Source organism: Phoxinus phoxinus (genome assembly GCF_949152265.1).
Source record: "Phoxinus phoxinus genome assembly, chromosome: 13".
In the NCBI taxonomy this organism is placed as follows: Eukaryota; Metazoa; Chordata; class Actinopteri; order Cypriniformes; family Leuciscidae; genus Phoxinus; species Phoxinus phoxinus.
The window spans coordinates 14,593,182-14,610,918 of NC_136888.1; the positions used below are offsets into that span (position 1 = coordinate 14,593,182).

The 17,737-nt window shown below is 36.3% G+C and overlaps 3 protein-coding genes across 6 annotated transcripts in view; 1 reads left to right on the forward strand and 2 right to left on the reverse strand.

The window, feature by feature from the left end:
* Positions 1–14,042, reverse strand: part of wdhd1 (WD repeat and HMG-box DNA binding protein 1) — a 32,420-nt gene extending 18,378 nt beyond the window's left edge. The window contains exons 1-6 of one of the 4 annotated variants that reach the window (XM_079632107.1): positions 13,916–14,042; positions 13,277–13,384; positions 8,681–8,724; positions 646–763; positions 429–540; positions 107–258 (exon numbers count right to left, since the gene is read on the reverse strand). In XM_079632107.1, the coding sequence (XP_079488233.1) occupies positions 107–258; positions 429–540; positions 646–763; positions 8,681–8,724; positions 13,277–13,296 (446 nt within the window). In that variant the 5' untranslated portion in view covers positions 13,297–13,384; positions 13,916–14,042. Of the gene's footprint in view, positions 1–106; positions 259–428; positions 541–645; positions 767–1,542; positions 1,660–8,680; positions 8,725–13,276; positions 13,385–13,915 lie in introns of those variants that run through there. The other 3 variants (XM_079632106.1, XM_079632109.1, XM_079632108.1) reach the window with 3 other exon arrangements.
* socs4 (suppressor of cytokine signaling 4) lies at positions 2,716–5,549 on the reverse strand. The gene is given in 3 exon segments (XM_079632136.1): positions 2,716–4,440; positions 5,315–5,332; positions 5,335–5,549. Coding segments are annotated over 3 exon segments (1,272 nt in total). The 5' UTR covers positions 5,432–5,549; the 3' UTR covers positions 2,716–3,283.
* On the forward strand, positions 6,770–17,717 carry gnpnat1 (glucosamine-phosphate N-acetyltransferase 1). Its single transcript, XM_079632131.1, has 7 exons — positions 6,770–6,795; positions 14,046–14,419; positions 16,321–16,484; positions 16,566–16,628; positions 17,046–17,173; positions 17,259–17,320; positions 17,445–17,717. The coding sequence occupies exons 2-7, from the start codon at positions 14,412–14,414 to the stop codon at positions 17,590–17,592; spliced, it is 573 nt and encodes a 190-aa protein (XP_079488257.1). The 5' UTR covers positions 6,770–6,795; positions 14,046–14,411; the 3' UTR covers positions 17,593–17,717.
* Positions 17,718–17,737: the final 20 nt, after the last annotated feature.

The following is a 17,737-nucleotide window of genomic DNA, read 5'->3' on the forward strand; positions in this document are numbered from 1 at the left end:
AAAACATGAGGGTGAGTAATTGTTGACTTGCCAATTAAAATTTTGGGGTGAATTATCCCTTTAAGAACATGTATGTATCATGTAAAGGAATGAAAGCAACTCGTACCTTGAGCCGGCAGCCACTCTTGACCCGCTGGCGTTGAAGGCGACGTGGTTTGCGTTGGTGGTGAATCGAGTGAGTATGCCATCTGGATCTCCCTCTGGGAAAGTGTGAATCTGAACCGTGTTGTTGGAAACTGCTGTAACCAGCTTTCCATTCTGTAGGGAAAAATAAACACTGACATTTAAATAGCAGTAAAATGAACAGGATTCAAATTTAATAGACCGTTTTCAGGTGTTTTACGAGAAAAGCCTCCGTAGCATTATTAATGTAATTATGCTTTTAGAATAAACTGTGAAAGAACACACCAAAACAAATGTTAACTTACCTTCAAGGCTACAGAATAGACCTTCTCCCCGACATTTATAGACTTGGGATCGTCGTCATCTAGACTTTCCCATATGCGGACATCACCATCACTCCCACAAGTCACAATACACCTGGGAAAGATCATATAGTGGATTACAGGCATCTTAAAATTGCCAATTTGTTAAGTCTGAAATCAAATGTACATAGTTTGAGCGATTACAAAATATGTTACTTACTTTCCCTCATCATCAAAGCAGACATCAGTGTGGCCTTCTGAGTGACCGTAACGCATGGGCTTCCTTTCACACGGCATGATGCTCTCAGGAGGACAATCAGATACAGGACAGGCAATGTCTGCTGGTAATATGTGTTATAATATATATTAGTATTACATATATTCATATATATATATATATATATATATATATATATATATATATATATATATATATATATATATATATACACACACATATATATATGTATATACACATACATCATTTTATATTTGGAATTAAGCATTTCATATACAGAAATAATGCATAATTTAATTTATCCTCAATGCTCATGCAATACATTGATACTCTGTGTCAAGTCTTATATAGTCTAATGTAACTTGCACACATTGATACACACTTTTGCTTATATAACAGATATACTAATACTTACAGCATACTAACTTACTTCTATAATCAAATATGTACTTAATTAACTTTTTTTCTATTATCTGTAACTGCTGGCACTTGTGACAAATTATATTGTTTGTATTAATTTAACTTCCCTACTTGATCTCTCTAGGAACACAGACTGACTACGATCACATATACAAATCACAAATTGAAATAATGTCATTTGACAAGACAGCAGATGTCTTGAGATGCAAACATAAACAGCCTTTACTAAAAGAAAGTTAATTTTTTTTCTCAAGTTTAGACAAAAAAACATATTCTTTTGGAAAACAAAGAAGTGCAAATGTGCCACTAAGACACTTTACATACAAAATGATCAACAAACGCGGAATAAAACCAAAATATCCTGAAAGAATGGACGTGTCAAAGTAAACGACTATGATCGAATAACAATACATCGATATATATGCTGCATAAATGTTTTAAACAACACGCAGTACTTACAGCTTTAGCTTGGCGGTAATTCTCAGTATTCAGCGCCACACTCGCTCACATCTCCCGCGCTGACACCAGTGACGTGTAAAAGTGGGACGGGCCGTTGATTTTTACCAAATGTCATTGGCTGAATCAGAATATTGACCCCACCCAAAGTGTGACGTTTAGTGACGTTCCAGATATATTAGTTCTACATTAAAAGTATTTAAAAAAATAATTATTTATTGTTATAAATGAATCAGTCAATCATTTCTCGTAGTTACTATTATTTTAAAATGCCTGAGCTGCATGTAAAAACAATGTCATCGTTCTTAGAACAAAGAAAGACAGGCAAACAGCAATGGGATCTGCCTGCAGCAAAACTGTCTGGTATAAGGCTTAAGCATCAATAATGTAATACAGCCTAGGGTTGAACGTTTAATCCTCTTCAAGAGAATAGACAAATTATCCTCATTGTCTGTTTGTTGAATAATTTGATACTCCAGGAAGCAGCTCTTGTATCTGCTTGTAGAATGAAATGCAATACCAAATATTATGATAAGATTAATGGTCACATTAGGGCATGTCATTTCTGCATGATTTAGTTCCTGTCTTTTTTGTTTGTGGTCATGTGTCCGCATTTTCCTACAATTTAAAGACCAATTGTACCCAGAAGGATCTTTGAGACATTTAAAAATGGTGATCAGCAAATATCCTCCTACAATGAAGTTAAAAGTAGAGAATTGTGTCTGTACTATTTTCCTAATTATGAATGCAACATTTGTTGTTTTGTCTGTATAGCGGTTCTTCTCATATTTCACAATGGTATATATGAGCTATAAAGGTATGAGTTCATGATAAAGATCCTTCACTTTAAATTAATAGATTTCATAATCTGAGGAACATAAATATTTAACATGAATGAGTTTGGCAGATCATGAGTGAATCAGTTTTCTAAGAGAAAATTATATCACATTTTGTAAAAAGTGAGAATATTATTGATCTTTTCATCAATATAAGCCCCTCAGCTTTCTGGTTTTCTCCCTGTAGCCTACATCAATGCACCCAGATTCATAAATAGCAGTTAATTTCACATATGAACTACCCAGTGAAATCTTGTATGATAAAACATAATCTGAAAGGAGATTTGATGTAAACCATAGCACAGCGAAACAAAACAGTCTTAATTTATTTGTTGATTCTATTGCTTGTTTTATTGAAAATGTCTAGCTACAATTGCTTCAAGACTGTGGTTATACGGGACATATTTAGCAAATAATATACTGACATGGTTTTGCAACTCAAACAAATATGGTTTAGGCCCTGTTTAGTTCTAAAATACAAGATGAATAGATAGTAGTAGTAGTAGTAGTCAGAAATTGTCAAGTCAGTTTAACAAGTCTGCCATCTAGTGGAATCTGGTAAGTACTACAATAGGAAAAACGTCCAATAAATGAAACAAAAGTGATTCATTTCATGTTTTATCATGAAGATCTAGGGTACAAAACTGCATACAAAAAGTAAATGATGATAACAGATGATAAACAAGAAGGAAATTAAATTTATATAGTAGAAAACCTGCAAAATATACTTAATATGTGAACCAATGTCCTGCATATCTTTGGTTTGCACAAGATTTCATTAGAAACATGAACAGTTTTTTTTGTGCTGCATGGTAACTACGTCCACCATGCTGTGTTGAATACATTTACTGTGCCTTTCAATCCGTCAAATCAAGCAACATGTAGTTTCGTCCCATTTCTGTCCGTTTTTAAACAGCACAAGCTCCATTGCACCGATAGTGGTATTCCCTAAGGAAGTGTCTCAAAGTGTAGGGTAATGGCAAAGCATCGATGCCCTGATACGTTGTACAGCTACAGATGACCGCCCTGCACATGTGCTGCAGAGAGAACGGAAAGTTCCTAGGTAGAGGGCGAGAGAGAAGAGGCTCGAAAAACAGGCAGCTGGCAGGGTCACTGTAGTGCTTTAGTAGGCCCGTGACGCTGGAATCTCTGTACATACAAGGGTCACGGCCATCAAAGCTAAAGCGCTTCCCGTTTTGCTCTATCCGAGCGTGGAGGGAGCGGCTATAGCGCCTGAAGCTAACCGAGAAGAGGTATTCGTCCTGGGCAGAGTCTCGTAGCAGAAAGGTTCCTTCTGGTTGCCCTTCCAAAAGCTGCTCGGCTTCGAAGCGATCCAGGACCCCCCAATAACAGGGGCTGTTGTTGATCTGAAGCAGATCTGGAACCAGGATGTAGTCAGTGTGGGCGCAGCACTGGGCGCCCCTGTGTGCAAAAGACGGATCCCAGTCATCCAGACTAGAAGCCCCGGATGAGTTGATCTCCTCCCAGGAAATGAGCGCTGGAGGTGAGGAGGATAACAAGGGACCCTTGGGTTCGGTTTCGATACTTAAAGCGGGTTTGGTGTGACCGCCGTGTCTCTTGATCAGATGCCAACACTGAGCCAGTTCGGATTTCGGAGAGAACGGACACTTGTCCTCCATGAGCTCGGACACATGAATCTTCCGTTTGGACCAAAGGAGGACAGAGAAGGGGCGTGAGGACCCGGACTGGTGATGATGGTGGTGGTGGTGGTGGATGCGAAGAGGAAGGCACTGGCCAACGGCATCCTGAAACTTCTGCCTCAGGGAACGACGGGACAGACCTTTCCTGCAAGGGGAGTCTGAATCTGGTTCTCCAGGGATCGTGCAGCTGCACTTTCGCTCTCGGCGTCTCCGAGGACAGGAGGCAGAGCGTACGCCCTGGTCGTCTGTTCCTTCCCCATCTTCCCCTCTGGGCGCTGTCTCATGGCGTGACCCTCGGGAGCGTTTTTTAATGCTGCGGATGTAACTATCAGCACTCCAGCTCCGCAGGTTCTTGGGACGCGTGTCCGAGTTTTTGGGCTTCCTCTCTGACATTGCTGCAGGCCCTTTTCAGAAAAGTGCTGCACAGAATTTGAAAATCAATTACGATTGGCAAAGAAAAATATGAGGAATAATGCTACAACTACGAGGCTAATAATCTAATTTAAGGTGTCCATACTGAAAGGCATAAAATATTACGAGATTAATGAATGCACTGTATATTTATGCACAGACACATGATTCATATCCAACTACAGTCCCAAATAACTTTTTTTGTGGTGAGTTATCAGAAAATAAACAGGATTCTATTCACATTTATATAAAAACACTTAAAATAATAGACATAATAATTCATATTATAGAAATAATAGAATATAATTTTTAAATATATATTTTTTAAACATTTAGATAAAAACTATTTTACATAGTTTAAAAACAATATTTAACTTTTTTTATATATATATTTAGGAAAACTATTAAATGTTTTCGGGCACTTTAAAGCAGTTTTATCATTATACATTAACTTACAAAACATGAAATACATTATACACACACACATATATATATATATATACATGCTATTATTATGTAATTATTAATTAATTTAAAATAATATATCTTTTTATATCTTTAATTTGTTATAAAAAAGTTTTTTTTTACATTTGATAAAATAAATGACATATTTTTGGAAAACTGTAATGGGCACCGTAAAGCAGTTTAAGTCTCCAACATTTTATCATTCCTACATTAATTTAAAAAACATGAAAAAGCCTACATCATATAAAGATCATCTCCACTCAGGATATGTGTTATTTTATACATATATATGCATATAACATACATACAAGTAACATACGCTCATACAACTAATAACTGAAAACTTTAACCTGTTCAACCGGTATCTTTAAAATGAAAAAAAAAATCTAAATCAAATCCTACCTTCAGAATAAAATGCAGGCTGGAAAATCGTATGTCCTCACAGAGGAGTGATGAATTTTTCCATGCCTGAAGTTCGTGCAGTGAGAGCTCGGCATGAACTGAAGGGAGGAAGTGCATCCCTCCTATTTAAAACCTCTCAAGTATCAATTCCTCAGAGGCATACTTGCCCTTCACTGGACGGAAGAGGTACTTTTGTCAATGGACAGTTAACCTATCATATACAACGATGAATACGCTGTCCTGAAGAAATGACATTGAGAATTTTAAATGAGTAGGCAATAGGATGTATAATCAATATCAGTTTTAAACTATCATATATAATATTCCATTATATATATATATATATAATACCTGCTATATTATCATAGGCAGAAACATGTCTATCTCTTAAATAAGCCACAATCCCACAACATTCAAATATTTTAATATGTATTAGTTCTTCTTAGCATGAACTTTGACTGACCATCAATGAATCAATGAGCTAAATGTAATTAGTCAATAATAATGGACGTCTATTTACGAGAGCAACCTTGTTAGGAAGGAAATGGGAAATTTCCTAACAGACACTGAGAGCTCTACTTCATTGATTTATTGATTGATATGTGCCCTGCTTTAATTTGGGAACATCCGGCAAACATTTGCCTGGCGCAAAAGCAATTTTTGACACCCATTTCAGATGGTGGTCAGGCCAGGGGTCCACATCCACCCCGAAAGTATCAAATATCAAGAGTAATATCAGAGGCATGCAGTTCCGGCCTGCTAAATGGATTACAAAATAAATTCAATAATTCATTATGGCCGTGAAGTCATTAGATGATGTCATTTCTCAAGTATTAAAATATTTTACTCTCTTTTGTTTAATATCACAGGCAGGCTACTGTAGCAATGAATTATTCAGCAGAGCATCCTGTGCATCTTGTTTTCATTCATTTTCACTGTAATCTGTCTCTCTCTTTTTCACTCTACACACACACACACACACACACACACACGTGTGAGGCCAGCAGGACGGCACGCAAGAGATGGAGTGATGAATTCTCTTGTGATCTGTTAAAAGATGTTGATCAGATCAATGTGTAGAGGCTCTTCATATCTTACACATGTAAGAACAAGGAAGAACTGTTATGCGTTCGGTCCTTTCTCTTATAATATTATTTTCCCTTCTGGTTGTAGAACTTAAAAAATAAAGGCAACATTTTGCATGTATTTTTACAGTGCGAGTAGATGTTATGAAAGTATTTTTTAATTTTAAGTGAATATGAATTTAGGAGATGTATGTAAATTGTTCTGTTTATTTACATGTTTAATTTGTTCAGTCTTAAGGGATAAATAAAAACTTCTAATGAGAATTATAAATGTTGAAATAATATTTTCCAGCTGATGAACGAGCCAATCAGAATCCATGCTGCTTTAAAGAGCTCGAGCATTTAAAGCGGCAGTCGACAGAACTGCAGCGCGCTCAGAATAAACAGAACAATATTGTACGTTGGTGAGGATGCTAATAGAGGGTTTTCACTACATGTCATCAATCCGGAAGTCGGCCATTTTGGAGGCACTGAACGTAAACAATGCCACTGAACTGAATGGACTCGGAAATTTGGCTGATTATTGCTGCTGAAAAATGGTCGAGTTTTGGTCTGTACTAATCAGTCGCATCGGGAAAAAACATTTCGAGTTCTATAGACTGTCAAAAGTTAAAGAGAAGAGTGCAAAAAACTGATGAAAGAAGGAGTTTGTGGTTGAGAGAGGTACATCATCAGCCACATGTGTAGTGTTGACTATGGCTAAAATATTGACGTAGTTAACTATGGCTACATTCACAACGTCAGTCCAAATCCGATTATCTTTGTATCCGATTGGAATCTGATCTAAAATGATGTCCACACTGTGTATCGCAACTGTTCAGATCCGATTTGTGTGTCCATGCAGCTCTTTGGAATATGGCCATGACGTTGAGTTGATGGAGGGGTTTGCATTTGCAATAGACATGTTGTCTTATTCAAATTTTACAACATGGAAATGTGTAGCCGCCACGCTGAACTGCTGCGTCTTAAGCCTGCGGCAGAACTGTAGGAGGCTGTTGTGTACAGCTTTTTTTCCACGCTCTTGTCTGCGCCGGTTAAAAAAAAAAAAAATTCTGCTTGTCCGGCACTTTGCAACAACACAGCATTGTTTCGGCAGCGACTTTCAGCATGTTTCCTATAACAACGTCTGACGTTTACATTTTACGTGGCGTGAGAGTCACATACCACGGAAAATCCGATCAAAGCGTTCAGACTGAAGCTGATGTGCTGATATGTGATTTGAATAGGATTTCAAACCACATATGGATGTAGCTTGAAACAGATTTCATCTGCTTTTTTGGACTGACAATCTGAACGTAGCCTATGTCGGGATAATAACTAGAAGGAGGAATTGCAGTAAGGCCTAGAGAAGCTAGCTCGTTCAGATCTTTACCACATATTAACTTTAGTTTGTCAAAATTTCACGCTCTTTCCTGCTTACTAAGTCCTTCTATGATTTTGTAGCTTCCACATGTTTTTTCCGTGGTTTATTAGTGTAACAATGTGTTCAGTAGTACATAACAGTGGAATCCATGCTGTTGTTTACATCCGAGTGCCTCCATAATGGCCGCACATCCGTGTTACCGCCCAGAACGTACCATGGGTGCAGCAGGCGCAATGATATTACACAGCGCCTGAAAATAGTCCCCAGCTAGGAAACTTCCAACGTGACCGGCACAAAGTTTGTAATATCATTGGGCCTGCTGGTACGGCAGCACAGTTCCTTGATTATTACGCAGGAATGAGAGTATAGTTCCTAGTCATATTGGTCTAGAAAATCGCAACTTTTCATTTTCTGTACTTTTCTGTCTTAGTACACGATGTAACTACTGAAGAGTCACGTTTTGAATAGGAAAATATCAACACTCTTTCTTTGGTCATTTTTTTGAGAGAGATGCAAACGGTCTAATCAGATTCAATGATCTATGCTAAGCTATGCTAAAAGTGCTACTACCAGACCCGGAGATCGGGTGAATGGATTCGAAAACAGTAAAACTCAACTGTTTAACTCTAGCGGAGTTGGAAAATGAGCCTATTTCCAAAAAAGTGGAGTGTTCCTTTAAAGTTATCTTTATAGTTATCGTTCCAGGTTTGAAAGGGCCTTAACAATAACCTAACTTATAATTTTTTTAAAGTAATCACAATACTAATAGGTAACACAAGATGACAACAAAATAGCCTGGAAAACTGTTAAACAATACAACCATAATTATTCATGCCCCAATGCATGCTGGGAAGCGGATGAAAAGGATTACAAAACCATTTGTAAGCCCATTTGAGCAAAAAAATAAAATAAACTTACAGTAGGCTACTGATGAGAAGTTTATCTGCCGTTGATGGCTTGACCTAAAAAACAAACAAACAAACAAACAAACAAACAAACAAACAAACAAAACAGTATGTTAGAATAAAAGGCTGCGATGAGATGCATTAGTTTCATTCCAGAAAACTATAATAAATAATTTACTTTTTTTTTTTTTTTAGCATTAACTACTATTTTAAATTATCATTATCAAAATGTATTCTTATAGTGAATTTTGAATCATAAATTGTTGAGCAGCATCATTTATTCACCTCTAAACCTCCTGCCCCATGAATTACAAGAATGTTACTGCTTTATCAAATACTTGGACTAAATTTGGATTCCCACCAGACCGCACAATGCAGAAGTGAAGCATGTTTAGCTGGAAGAAGTAACAGGATCAGACAACTGGGAGAACAAGCTCCTGTATCACAAATGTGCACAAATCTGTACTCTTTATCTGTATGCTAGTGAAAAATCATCTCCCTGCACAAAGAGGACAGTAACTCAGTATGCCCATTAACATGGCACAGTTTATCAAAGAGAGGGAATCTTGCCCAGCAAGTCTCAGATATGCCAGCTATTACTGTGCTATCGATCTGATGCACAGCAGAGCAACCATGGACATCATGAATTTTTCATTTGATTGTGTTGTCAAACTGTAAGACATAAGCCATACAAGCCTTACCCTCATTTTATGAGCACTTTTTTTTCAGTGTACAGTCTTAACACCTCCCCCAAGACTTGTTTATGGTAATAAGGAAGTTTAAGGCTCTCAGTAAAAGACTCCTGCAGTCATAATGATTCCGTTGTCTGCACCGGTTCACAACATGTCTGGCCGATAATATCGCATGACCATCATTCAAGTGTAGATGCTACTGATGTTGCTTCAGAACGGTGGCTCTTTGAGTGATGGAAAGTCTGTAATTAAATCAGCGGGAAGTCTCTGGCTCCATGGCTCTTGTGTTCATGTTCTCTCCATTGATCTGTATCAGTATCTGGACGGCTTCTGTAACGGCTGAGGTGCTCTGGGTGTCTGTGTTATGGGCTAGCAAAGGTGCTTTGAGAAAAATCTAATTGTCTGATGCTATTTTAAAAACAAAGTGTGTGTTTTTTCGTATTAAAATACTTTCTAATATGCAGATACAAGAAAGTAAAGCATCTGCAGATGGATTTGTCTCTTTGGCGCTATAAAACTTTGATGTATTTGTTTAAGCATTCCGACAAGCCCAAAATGGCAACGCTGACTCAACCAGTGGCGTGAGTTTGAGGACAGGATTATCTATTTGACCGACCAATAGCAGATGGCGATGTGTTTGGAAAACCTGTTTAAAGACAAACATTGTTAGTACTTAAATATAATAGAGATTTTTGCACGTTTGATTCGAACCAGTTAGCAATCACATAGCAACACATTAAAAACATCCAAACAAAACAACTCAGCAACTGCTTTGCATAACAACTGATTAAAGTCGGCTGGAAATGGAAAGTTGTTTTTCTTCCCTATTGTGACAAATATCTGAGTGAAACGGCTTCTCAAACTAGAAAAAATGTAGGAATTAGTTGGATGGTTGTTGTTTTCTATTGGTCGATCTTGTGTGAGTTTTAATAATCCATTAAAAGCTAGAATTATCCATTTTTATTTCAAGGTTACTTTTGCACTTGTAAATGCATTAAATAACTTACCAGGGTCCTTTTTATCTACTGAATTAGTTTGATATAAATTTTGGGGGCATAATATAATTCTATAATTAATTTAAAATATACAGTTATTATAAGTTTCACCAGAAGTTTGTCTATAAAAATTGCATTTTACTCATATGGTCATATTACAAGAGTGAACAGACAATTCTGGTAACACTTTAGTTTAGGATCAATAGTTGCTTATTAGCATGCATATTCCTTGGATATTGGCTGTATATTAGTTCTTATAAAGCAAATATTAATGCTTTATTCTGCATGACCATATTCTACATCCCTACTTCTTACCCAATACCTAGACTTAAACTACCTTACCTAAACTACCTCTATTAATAAGCAGTAATTAGGAGTTAATTGAGGCAAATGTTATTGTTAATAGTTGGTGAATAGTGAGAATTGTATCCCAATCTAAAGTGTGACCAAAATTACTATAAGATTTACTAATATATCATCATAAATTATTTTATGTACACACAATAAATAGGGTGACAATGTTACATTGTTCTGTTTTAATAAATCACATACAAAATATAATTTTTGTTGGCCATGTACAGGCATTAACTCCTTATCAAGCACCGGCCCGCGGGCGGGCCGAAGGGGCGTGGCTAAACTTTTATTACTTTTTATCGGCTTTGTTTTATAACAAATATTCAATCAACTATCATAAACTATGCATCATTTGAAAGCTAAAACACTCAAGAATCATGTTCTGAGCTTGTTTTTGCAATCAATACACCAGAGAGGAAAGGGTTAAATTAAATGCTGACTGACTGACCTTGTAAACATGAACACAATGAACGGCAATACTTATCTTTGATCGCGTATGGTTCAGATCAGTTCGGACGAATCCAAGAAACACCAGCATACATTTCAATGTAAGGGTCTACTCTTCAAAATGCATCCCACTGTTTAATCCAAAACAACAACAAAATAGGGAAAAAAACGAAATATCCTCCTTTGTTTACATGAGCGTTTTGAGTTAGAGTAATCCATCATGTTCATTTTCAATGAAATATCGATTCCAACGTTCAAAAGCCATATCTCCCCCGTAGTTTGGAATCTTCCGGGTAAATTGAGCCCTCCCTCGTGTCTATCCTTCAATCACAGGCTTTGTTATTGACTGAAACAAAAAGAGAGCATTTTACCGGATGCGCGAACTGTCAATCGCGCTCCTCGGTTTTCAACTGGATAAAAGCCTGGATAAAGCCAGCCAATGTCTAGTCAGCAAAGTTTTGATTGATGGGAGTATTGACCAACCAACATCGATGCAGTGATTGACGAATCTGCTTGCATGAAACGTGTAATACAAGAACAAAGCGCAAACTTTTCATTCACACGTGCGCTTTCGCCATTCCACACGCAAGAGCGCACACACATAGTGCGCCGACACATACACACACATAGCATTGTTTTGCCCACGGAGTTCGAATAAACCATAGACAGTATATAAACACACGGATTTAATCCAAAGCTTATATCTGAACATCTCTACCATTGATCGTCGACTACAGAATACTTTGGTGGTGTTTTGAAGAAGGTGGAGAGGAGAAGCGACGAAGAGCAGCAGAAAGTAATAGGATATCCATTATAATAATCCGTTTACTGTAATTTATTTGAGTAAAAAACACTGTTCTAATTACAAATGTTCTAAAACTATTTTTTATATATATATATATATATTATACATTAGTTGGAAAACGGTCACTTCTGGAATGTCTAGGCTATACATTTAATGATAGACGTTTTATTTCACTGTTTTTGCTATTAGAATTGATCAAAATAAAGGGTATTTTGTTAAAATGTTAAAATGTTTTGCTGAAATAGTTTTTTATTGTGTGGTTTGATGGGCAAAACAGTCTTGAATTGATATACATGCATGTAGTATGTACTGTTTACTCTTATGTCATTTGGTTATCAGGTGTCTATTGGAGTCTCCAAATAGGTTTTTGGAAAGGACGCCTATACTTTTCATCAATAAAAGCTTACAGAAACTACATTTTTGGCAGTATCAATCTCAAATTTGACTCAAAACATGTCCAGACATTCAATTTTATCTTTATGGTGTTTTCATGCCTTTGACATAAAAGTCTGATCAATTTTTCCCTAAGTTAAGTTCATTCAAAGAAATCGTAAGTCACTTTCATGTCAATTTACCTTGTTTTACTCTTTTCCTATTCAACTTTGAGTTAAAATTGACTCTTGGGTAACAAAGTTTCAATTGTCTAGTTTTAAAAAAGACAAGAATTATGAATGTGGACCATAGGGTTTAAGAGCTACAGACATTTGTATTTGGGTATGCCGTTTTCAGAAAATTCTCAAAAATAGGGGCGCTTGATAAGGGGTTAAAGACAAACAGACTGTATTTCAATGATTTGTATCTCACTCAATGTAATGATCCATGGTATAGTCATGTGAACTAGTATATCAGCTTTCTGCAAGCATTTTTTGTGCTCTCAGCCTCCCTATTTCCCGCAAGGTTCATTCAATACCTGCTGTCTCTCGGCTTCCCTTTTCATGCAAGTTATTGAGCTTATTAAGTATGCCTGCAGCATTTTTAAGCAGTAATTGGAGACGCATTATGGAATCACTGTTGTCACAAGTGCTTTGTCTATATCTGTACCATCATTATTTCATTAAATGTGTGCACCATATTGACAAGCCACACCATTAAGCCTTATTTGCTAATTTCTTTGAAAAATATTTTTAAAATGTTCGATATGGTATTGCAAGAATGGATACATTTTTTTTTGGATTGGAAAAAATGGAATTTCCAAATATTAAATGAGCAGAATGGTTGGTTTATAGGTATTACATTTTTTAAATATCCTTCATAAGGAATACTGAGGCAAATTATTAGAATTATTGATTGCTTTGTGGTCTGTTTTGATATTATACCTTACATAGTGCAGGCACATGGAAGGATTTGCGATCAATGGTAGGTGTTTCCTTCTCAAATTTCAGGTTGGTCCTTTCTGTACAGTCGCATCCAACAGAAGATATCTGCTTTAAAACATTTGAAAAGATGATTAATATTTATTTTTGTTTAGACACTTGAGAAAATCAATAAGCGAAGGAAGAGAGATGAATTCCAGTAACTGCTGCTGAGTATGCAGTTTACACAGCCTGTCCTTAGAAGTCAAGACAAGACCTAGGGCAGGCCAGGGGTCAAAGACACGTTGTGCTGGTTAGCACAGCTTAGATGGTAGATATATATTACAACAAAGCAGTCATTTAAAACTACTTATAACGTTAGACCATTCTGCATTCTTTCCAACTGAAAACCATTCAAAATTAGCTGTGTATTCTGACTGGAATAATATTTATGCAAGTAACATATAAATTGACAATGTCATTATACTATAGTCAATATCACACTGTAAAGAGCATGTATTACATAACTAAATCAGTGTGTCGGTATTCACCGTGAGGTATTTAGGCCATAACTTAAAATTATCTAACGTTACCACAGTAATATTTGTAGATGTTCGTTCGAACACGGGTTACACGGTGGGTAGTAAATACATAACGTTAAACCTTTTCATTTCAATCTTGAGTCTTGTCGAACCAGACGGTGTCAGTTTTCATTTTCAACACGTCTAAGTTCACAGAACCAGTTTATACACTTTACGTTTATCCTGCTAAACATCTTTCTTTTTTTTCCTAGACGGATATGAACGTCATTGCACCACGCCCTCGTTCAACCCCGCGCCACGTCATTTTCCACGCACGCAGACAGAGGGAGTGAGACGCACAGGTCCCGCCCTTTATCTGATCAGTATTTGCGATGATTGGTCAGATGTACTTGCAGCAAGTTTGCGATTGGACAATTGAGAAGTCGATTATAAACCGGACCAACCACAGCAAACAGTGATTGGGTGACAAGCGGGGCTCGTTAGAATACGTGTGGGGGAAAATAATAACGCAGGAGGAAGTGTATGTCATGCTGGAACATTGAGGATCACTGTAACTGGAATCGAGGTGCCAGGATTCATTCAAACATTTTAGAAAAGCAAAAGCTGTCAATATCCGAATGTCTCCGTAAGTAAATGACAAATCGAGGTCAGATACACGAATCTAAAGCAGTTTGATCGCGAGCTCTTTTATCATTTAATTGAACATGGATGGTATTACAGGTACCATCAGAACATATTGGTTACAGATTGGGAATGTGGGATGATTTCGTCCCCAGAAAACAGTAGGGTTTTTTTTTTTTTTAATGAAAGGCATATGAAATTAATCTGATCACTTCCTGGACGTAATACTTTCTATTCAACACTGAATTGTGACCTTTGTCATTTAAATGTTAATTTATTAGGGGCTGCCATAAACTGCTTTGAGATTATTATTTTGGTTCATTACTTGAAATATTGTCTTTTCTTGAAAATGAAGAGAACACAACTTAGACTACAGACTTAAGGATGTTGTACAAGATGACATAGATTTTTGGTTTGTAACAGGTGTAAAGTGTACCTGAAAACTATACTTGAGTAAAAGTTCAGGTACCTTACAGACAAAATGACACCATTACAAGTTACATGTGACCAATTCCAAAAAAAAGTCTTATTGACCTGGTTTCATGGCTTAGATTAAGATTTAATTAGGACATTTAAATAGCTTTTATAAACGTGCCTTAAAAAATTACTCGTGTATCTTGAGACAAAACAATGGCACTGACATATTTTAAGATATCAGTTGCTTTCAGTTAAAACAGCTAAAACAGGCATTTTTGTCTGGGATTAGATTTAAGACTTAGAGTATAGAGTAGAGGTTAGAGTATTTGATTTTAACAGTACTTAAGTGTTGTACTCGTAATGAATGTAGGTTTAAAGATGATTAACACTGAACACCTAAGAGACATGCCAGTGAAAAACAAGAAACTTGATTTGAGAGGACGAGAGCAATCACGTTTATTTTCTAAAATCGAAATAAAACTGAACGCCTCAATATTGTAATAATTCAAGGTCGACACAACAGCCTCTTACAGACTCTCAAGTTTCAGTTAAACGGATAGTTCACGATGCCATAATTTCACTGGTCTGGATTTTTTAAAGGGATAGTTCGCCTAAAAATGAAAATTCTGTCATCATTTATTCACCCTGAAATTGTTCCAAACCTATATGAGTTTCTTTCTTCTGCTGAACACAAAAGAGGATATTTTGAAGAATGCCAGTAACCAGACAGTTAATGGGCCCCATTGACTTCCATAGTGTGTTTTTTTTTTTTTTGGTCCATACTATTTAAGTCAATGGCTACCATTAATTGTTTGATTACCAACATTCTTCAAAATATCTTCTTTGTGTTCAGCAGAAGAAAGAAACTCATACAGGTTTGGAACAACTTCAGGGTGAGTAAATGATGTCAGAATTTTTATTTTTAGGTGAACTAAGCCTTTAAGTACAGTAATTATATTTACTCAAACACTTTACACAACACACTTCTAAAAGAAAGATCGAGATAAGGTATCTTCTTACCATTCAGATACTATCATAGTTTTGATTAATGATTTTGAGTGTTTATTTTTATATTTTCCGTTTTAATTTTAAAGTTTAAAATTAATCTTTAGCGTTTTTGTTATATTTATTTATAGTTTCATTTTAATTATTTCAGTTCAAGTTCAACTAAATGAGAATTGTTTCCTTTGGCAACTAGGATCTTAAAATTAAATCTTATTTTATTGATTATGATATTGATTTATTTAAATGACTATTTTAGTGAACGTTATTTAAAAAGTAACACACATTTATTATTTATGGTTTTAGTCAACTCCATTTTATTACAAAATGATTTCATACACGGGCACCTGCAGCTGTACACAAGTTTGACTTTGGATTGTAAATGTTTGGATGATCAAAGTCCAAATAAAATGTTACCAGTAACACGTTTATTGACAGGGAGTCCTGATCCGTGATAAATTTGTCTAACATGTCATTATATTATAGGGCGTCTGGAATGTTGCTTGACGAGACGCCCCTGTTCGATCCTTCTCTAATCCAAGAGCTGGACTGGAGCAGCAACACCGTGTCCTTCTCGCCTCCCATTTCTCCGTCTCAGCCTGGAGAAGGTCTGGTCCTCCGTCCTCTCTGTACTGCTGACCTAGACAGAGGTACTGGTCTGCCCACTCATGTTTAGTACTTTAGTACACAAACTATCATGTTATATGTTTGTCTTTTATGCCTTTTTTTAGGCTTCTACAAGGTCTTATCACAGCTCACAGTGGCTGGGGATGTCACAGAAGAACAGTTCAAAGGTTCTGCAAGTTTCTAACTCTAAACATCTCACAGTTCTTCATACAGACCTTATATGCCAGAGAAACAAGCGTTAAGCTTAAGCATCTTTTTTTTTTTGGTTGTTTGAACGTCCGTTTTTGCTGTAGCTCTGTATATTTCTATGGCATCACTGTCGAAGAGTGCATTTACGTATTGTAGAGTTAACAAAAGTTATCATGAGCATTGTTATGTTTGAAGAGTCAGTAGACCGGGAAGATTTTAAAATGAGCGGTTCATTCATAAATCCGTAAGATCTTACCTTCATACTGTGGGAATATGAACCGGAAGACAGAACACAACGAGCGCAGTACTGAAAAGCGGGCGGGCTACATAAGGTCTATATGTTTTTTTGTTTTTTTTTATAAATTATAAAAACTCACTTTCTAAAAACATTTCAGCAAATTTTGAACATATGAAGAAATCTGGAGACTATTATGTCATAGTGGTGGAAGACACGAATCTTGGACAAATTGTTGCCACAGCAACACTTATCATAGAGCACAAATTCATCCATGCTTGTGCAAAGGTACTTTAATACATTATAAATTTGTATTTTCAGAGTGCATATATTCATAGAACACATATAATTTAGTTTTTTTTTGTCCTGGCAGAGGGGTCGTGTGGAAGAAGTGGTTGTGAGTGACGTGTGCAGAGGAAAACAGCTGGGAAAACTGTGAGTTTGGGTTTTAAAAACACTATTACAACACTAATTTTGCATGATTAAGGAATACTGTATTTTTTCAACTCATCTGTATGAAAAGTGAATGTTTGAATATCGTATTTTGTTTGTTTTGTAGGTTGGTATCAACATTGACTCTCCTCAGCAAAAAATTGCAGTGCTACAAAGTAACACTGGAGTGTGCGCCGAAAAATGTGGAATTTTATAAAAAGTTTGGCTACTCCTCTTCAGATGAGGCTTACATGCAGTGCCGGTTCTTTGACTGAATCCAAAAGAATCTTGAACATAACAGAATGTTTGCTTTAGAACTCTTGATCTTTTCTATTCTATGAGAATCTTAGATCAGACTACCTCCAAGATTTCACTTTTAGCCAGCAAAAAAAAAGAAAAACATTAAACTTGATGATTTGG

Bases quoted from the DNA above. Each gene is read 5' to 3' on its own strand.
- gnpnat1 (XM_079632131.1), top strand. The intron at 16,485-16,565 runs GTACTGGTCTGC...GCCTTTTTTTAG, and splicing joins TACTGCTGACCTAGACAGAG to GCTTCTACAAGGTCTTATCA. The intron at 17,174-17,258 runs GTACTTTAATAC...TTGTCCTGGCAG, and splicing joins TCATCCATGCTTGTGCAAAG to AGGGGTCGTGTGGAAGAAGT.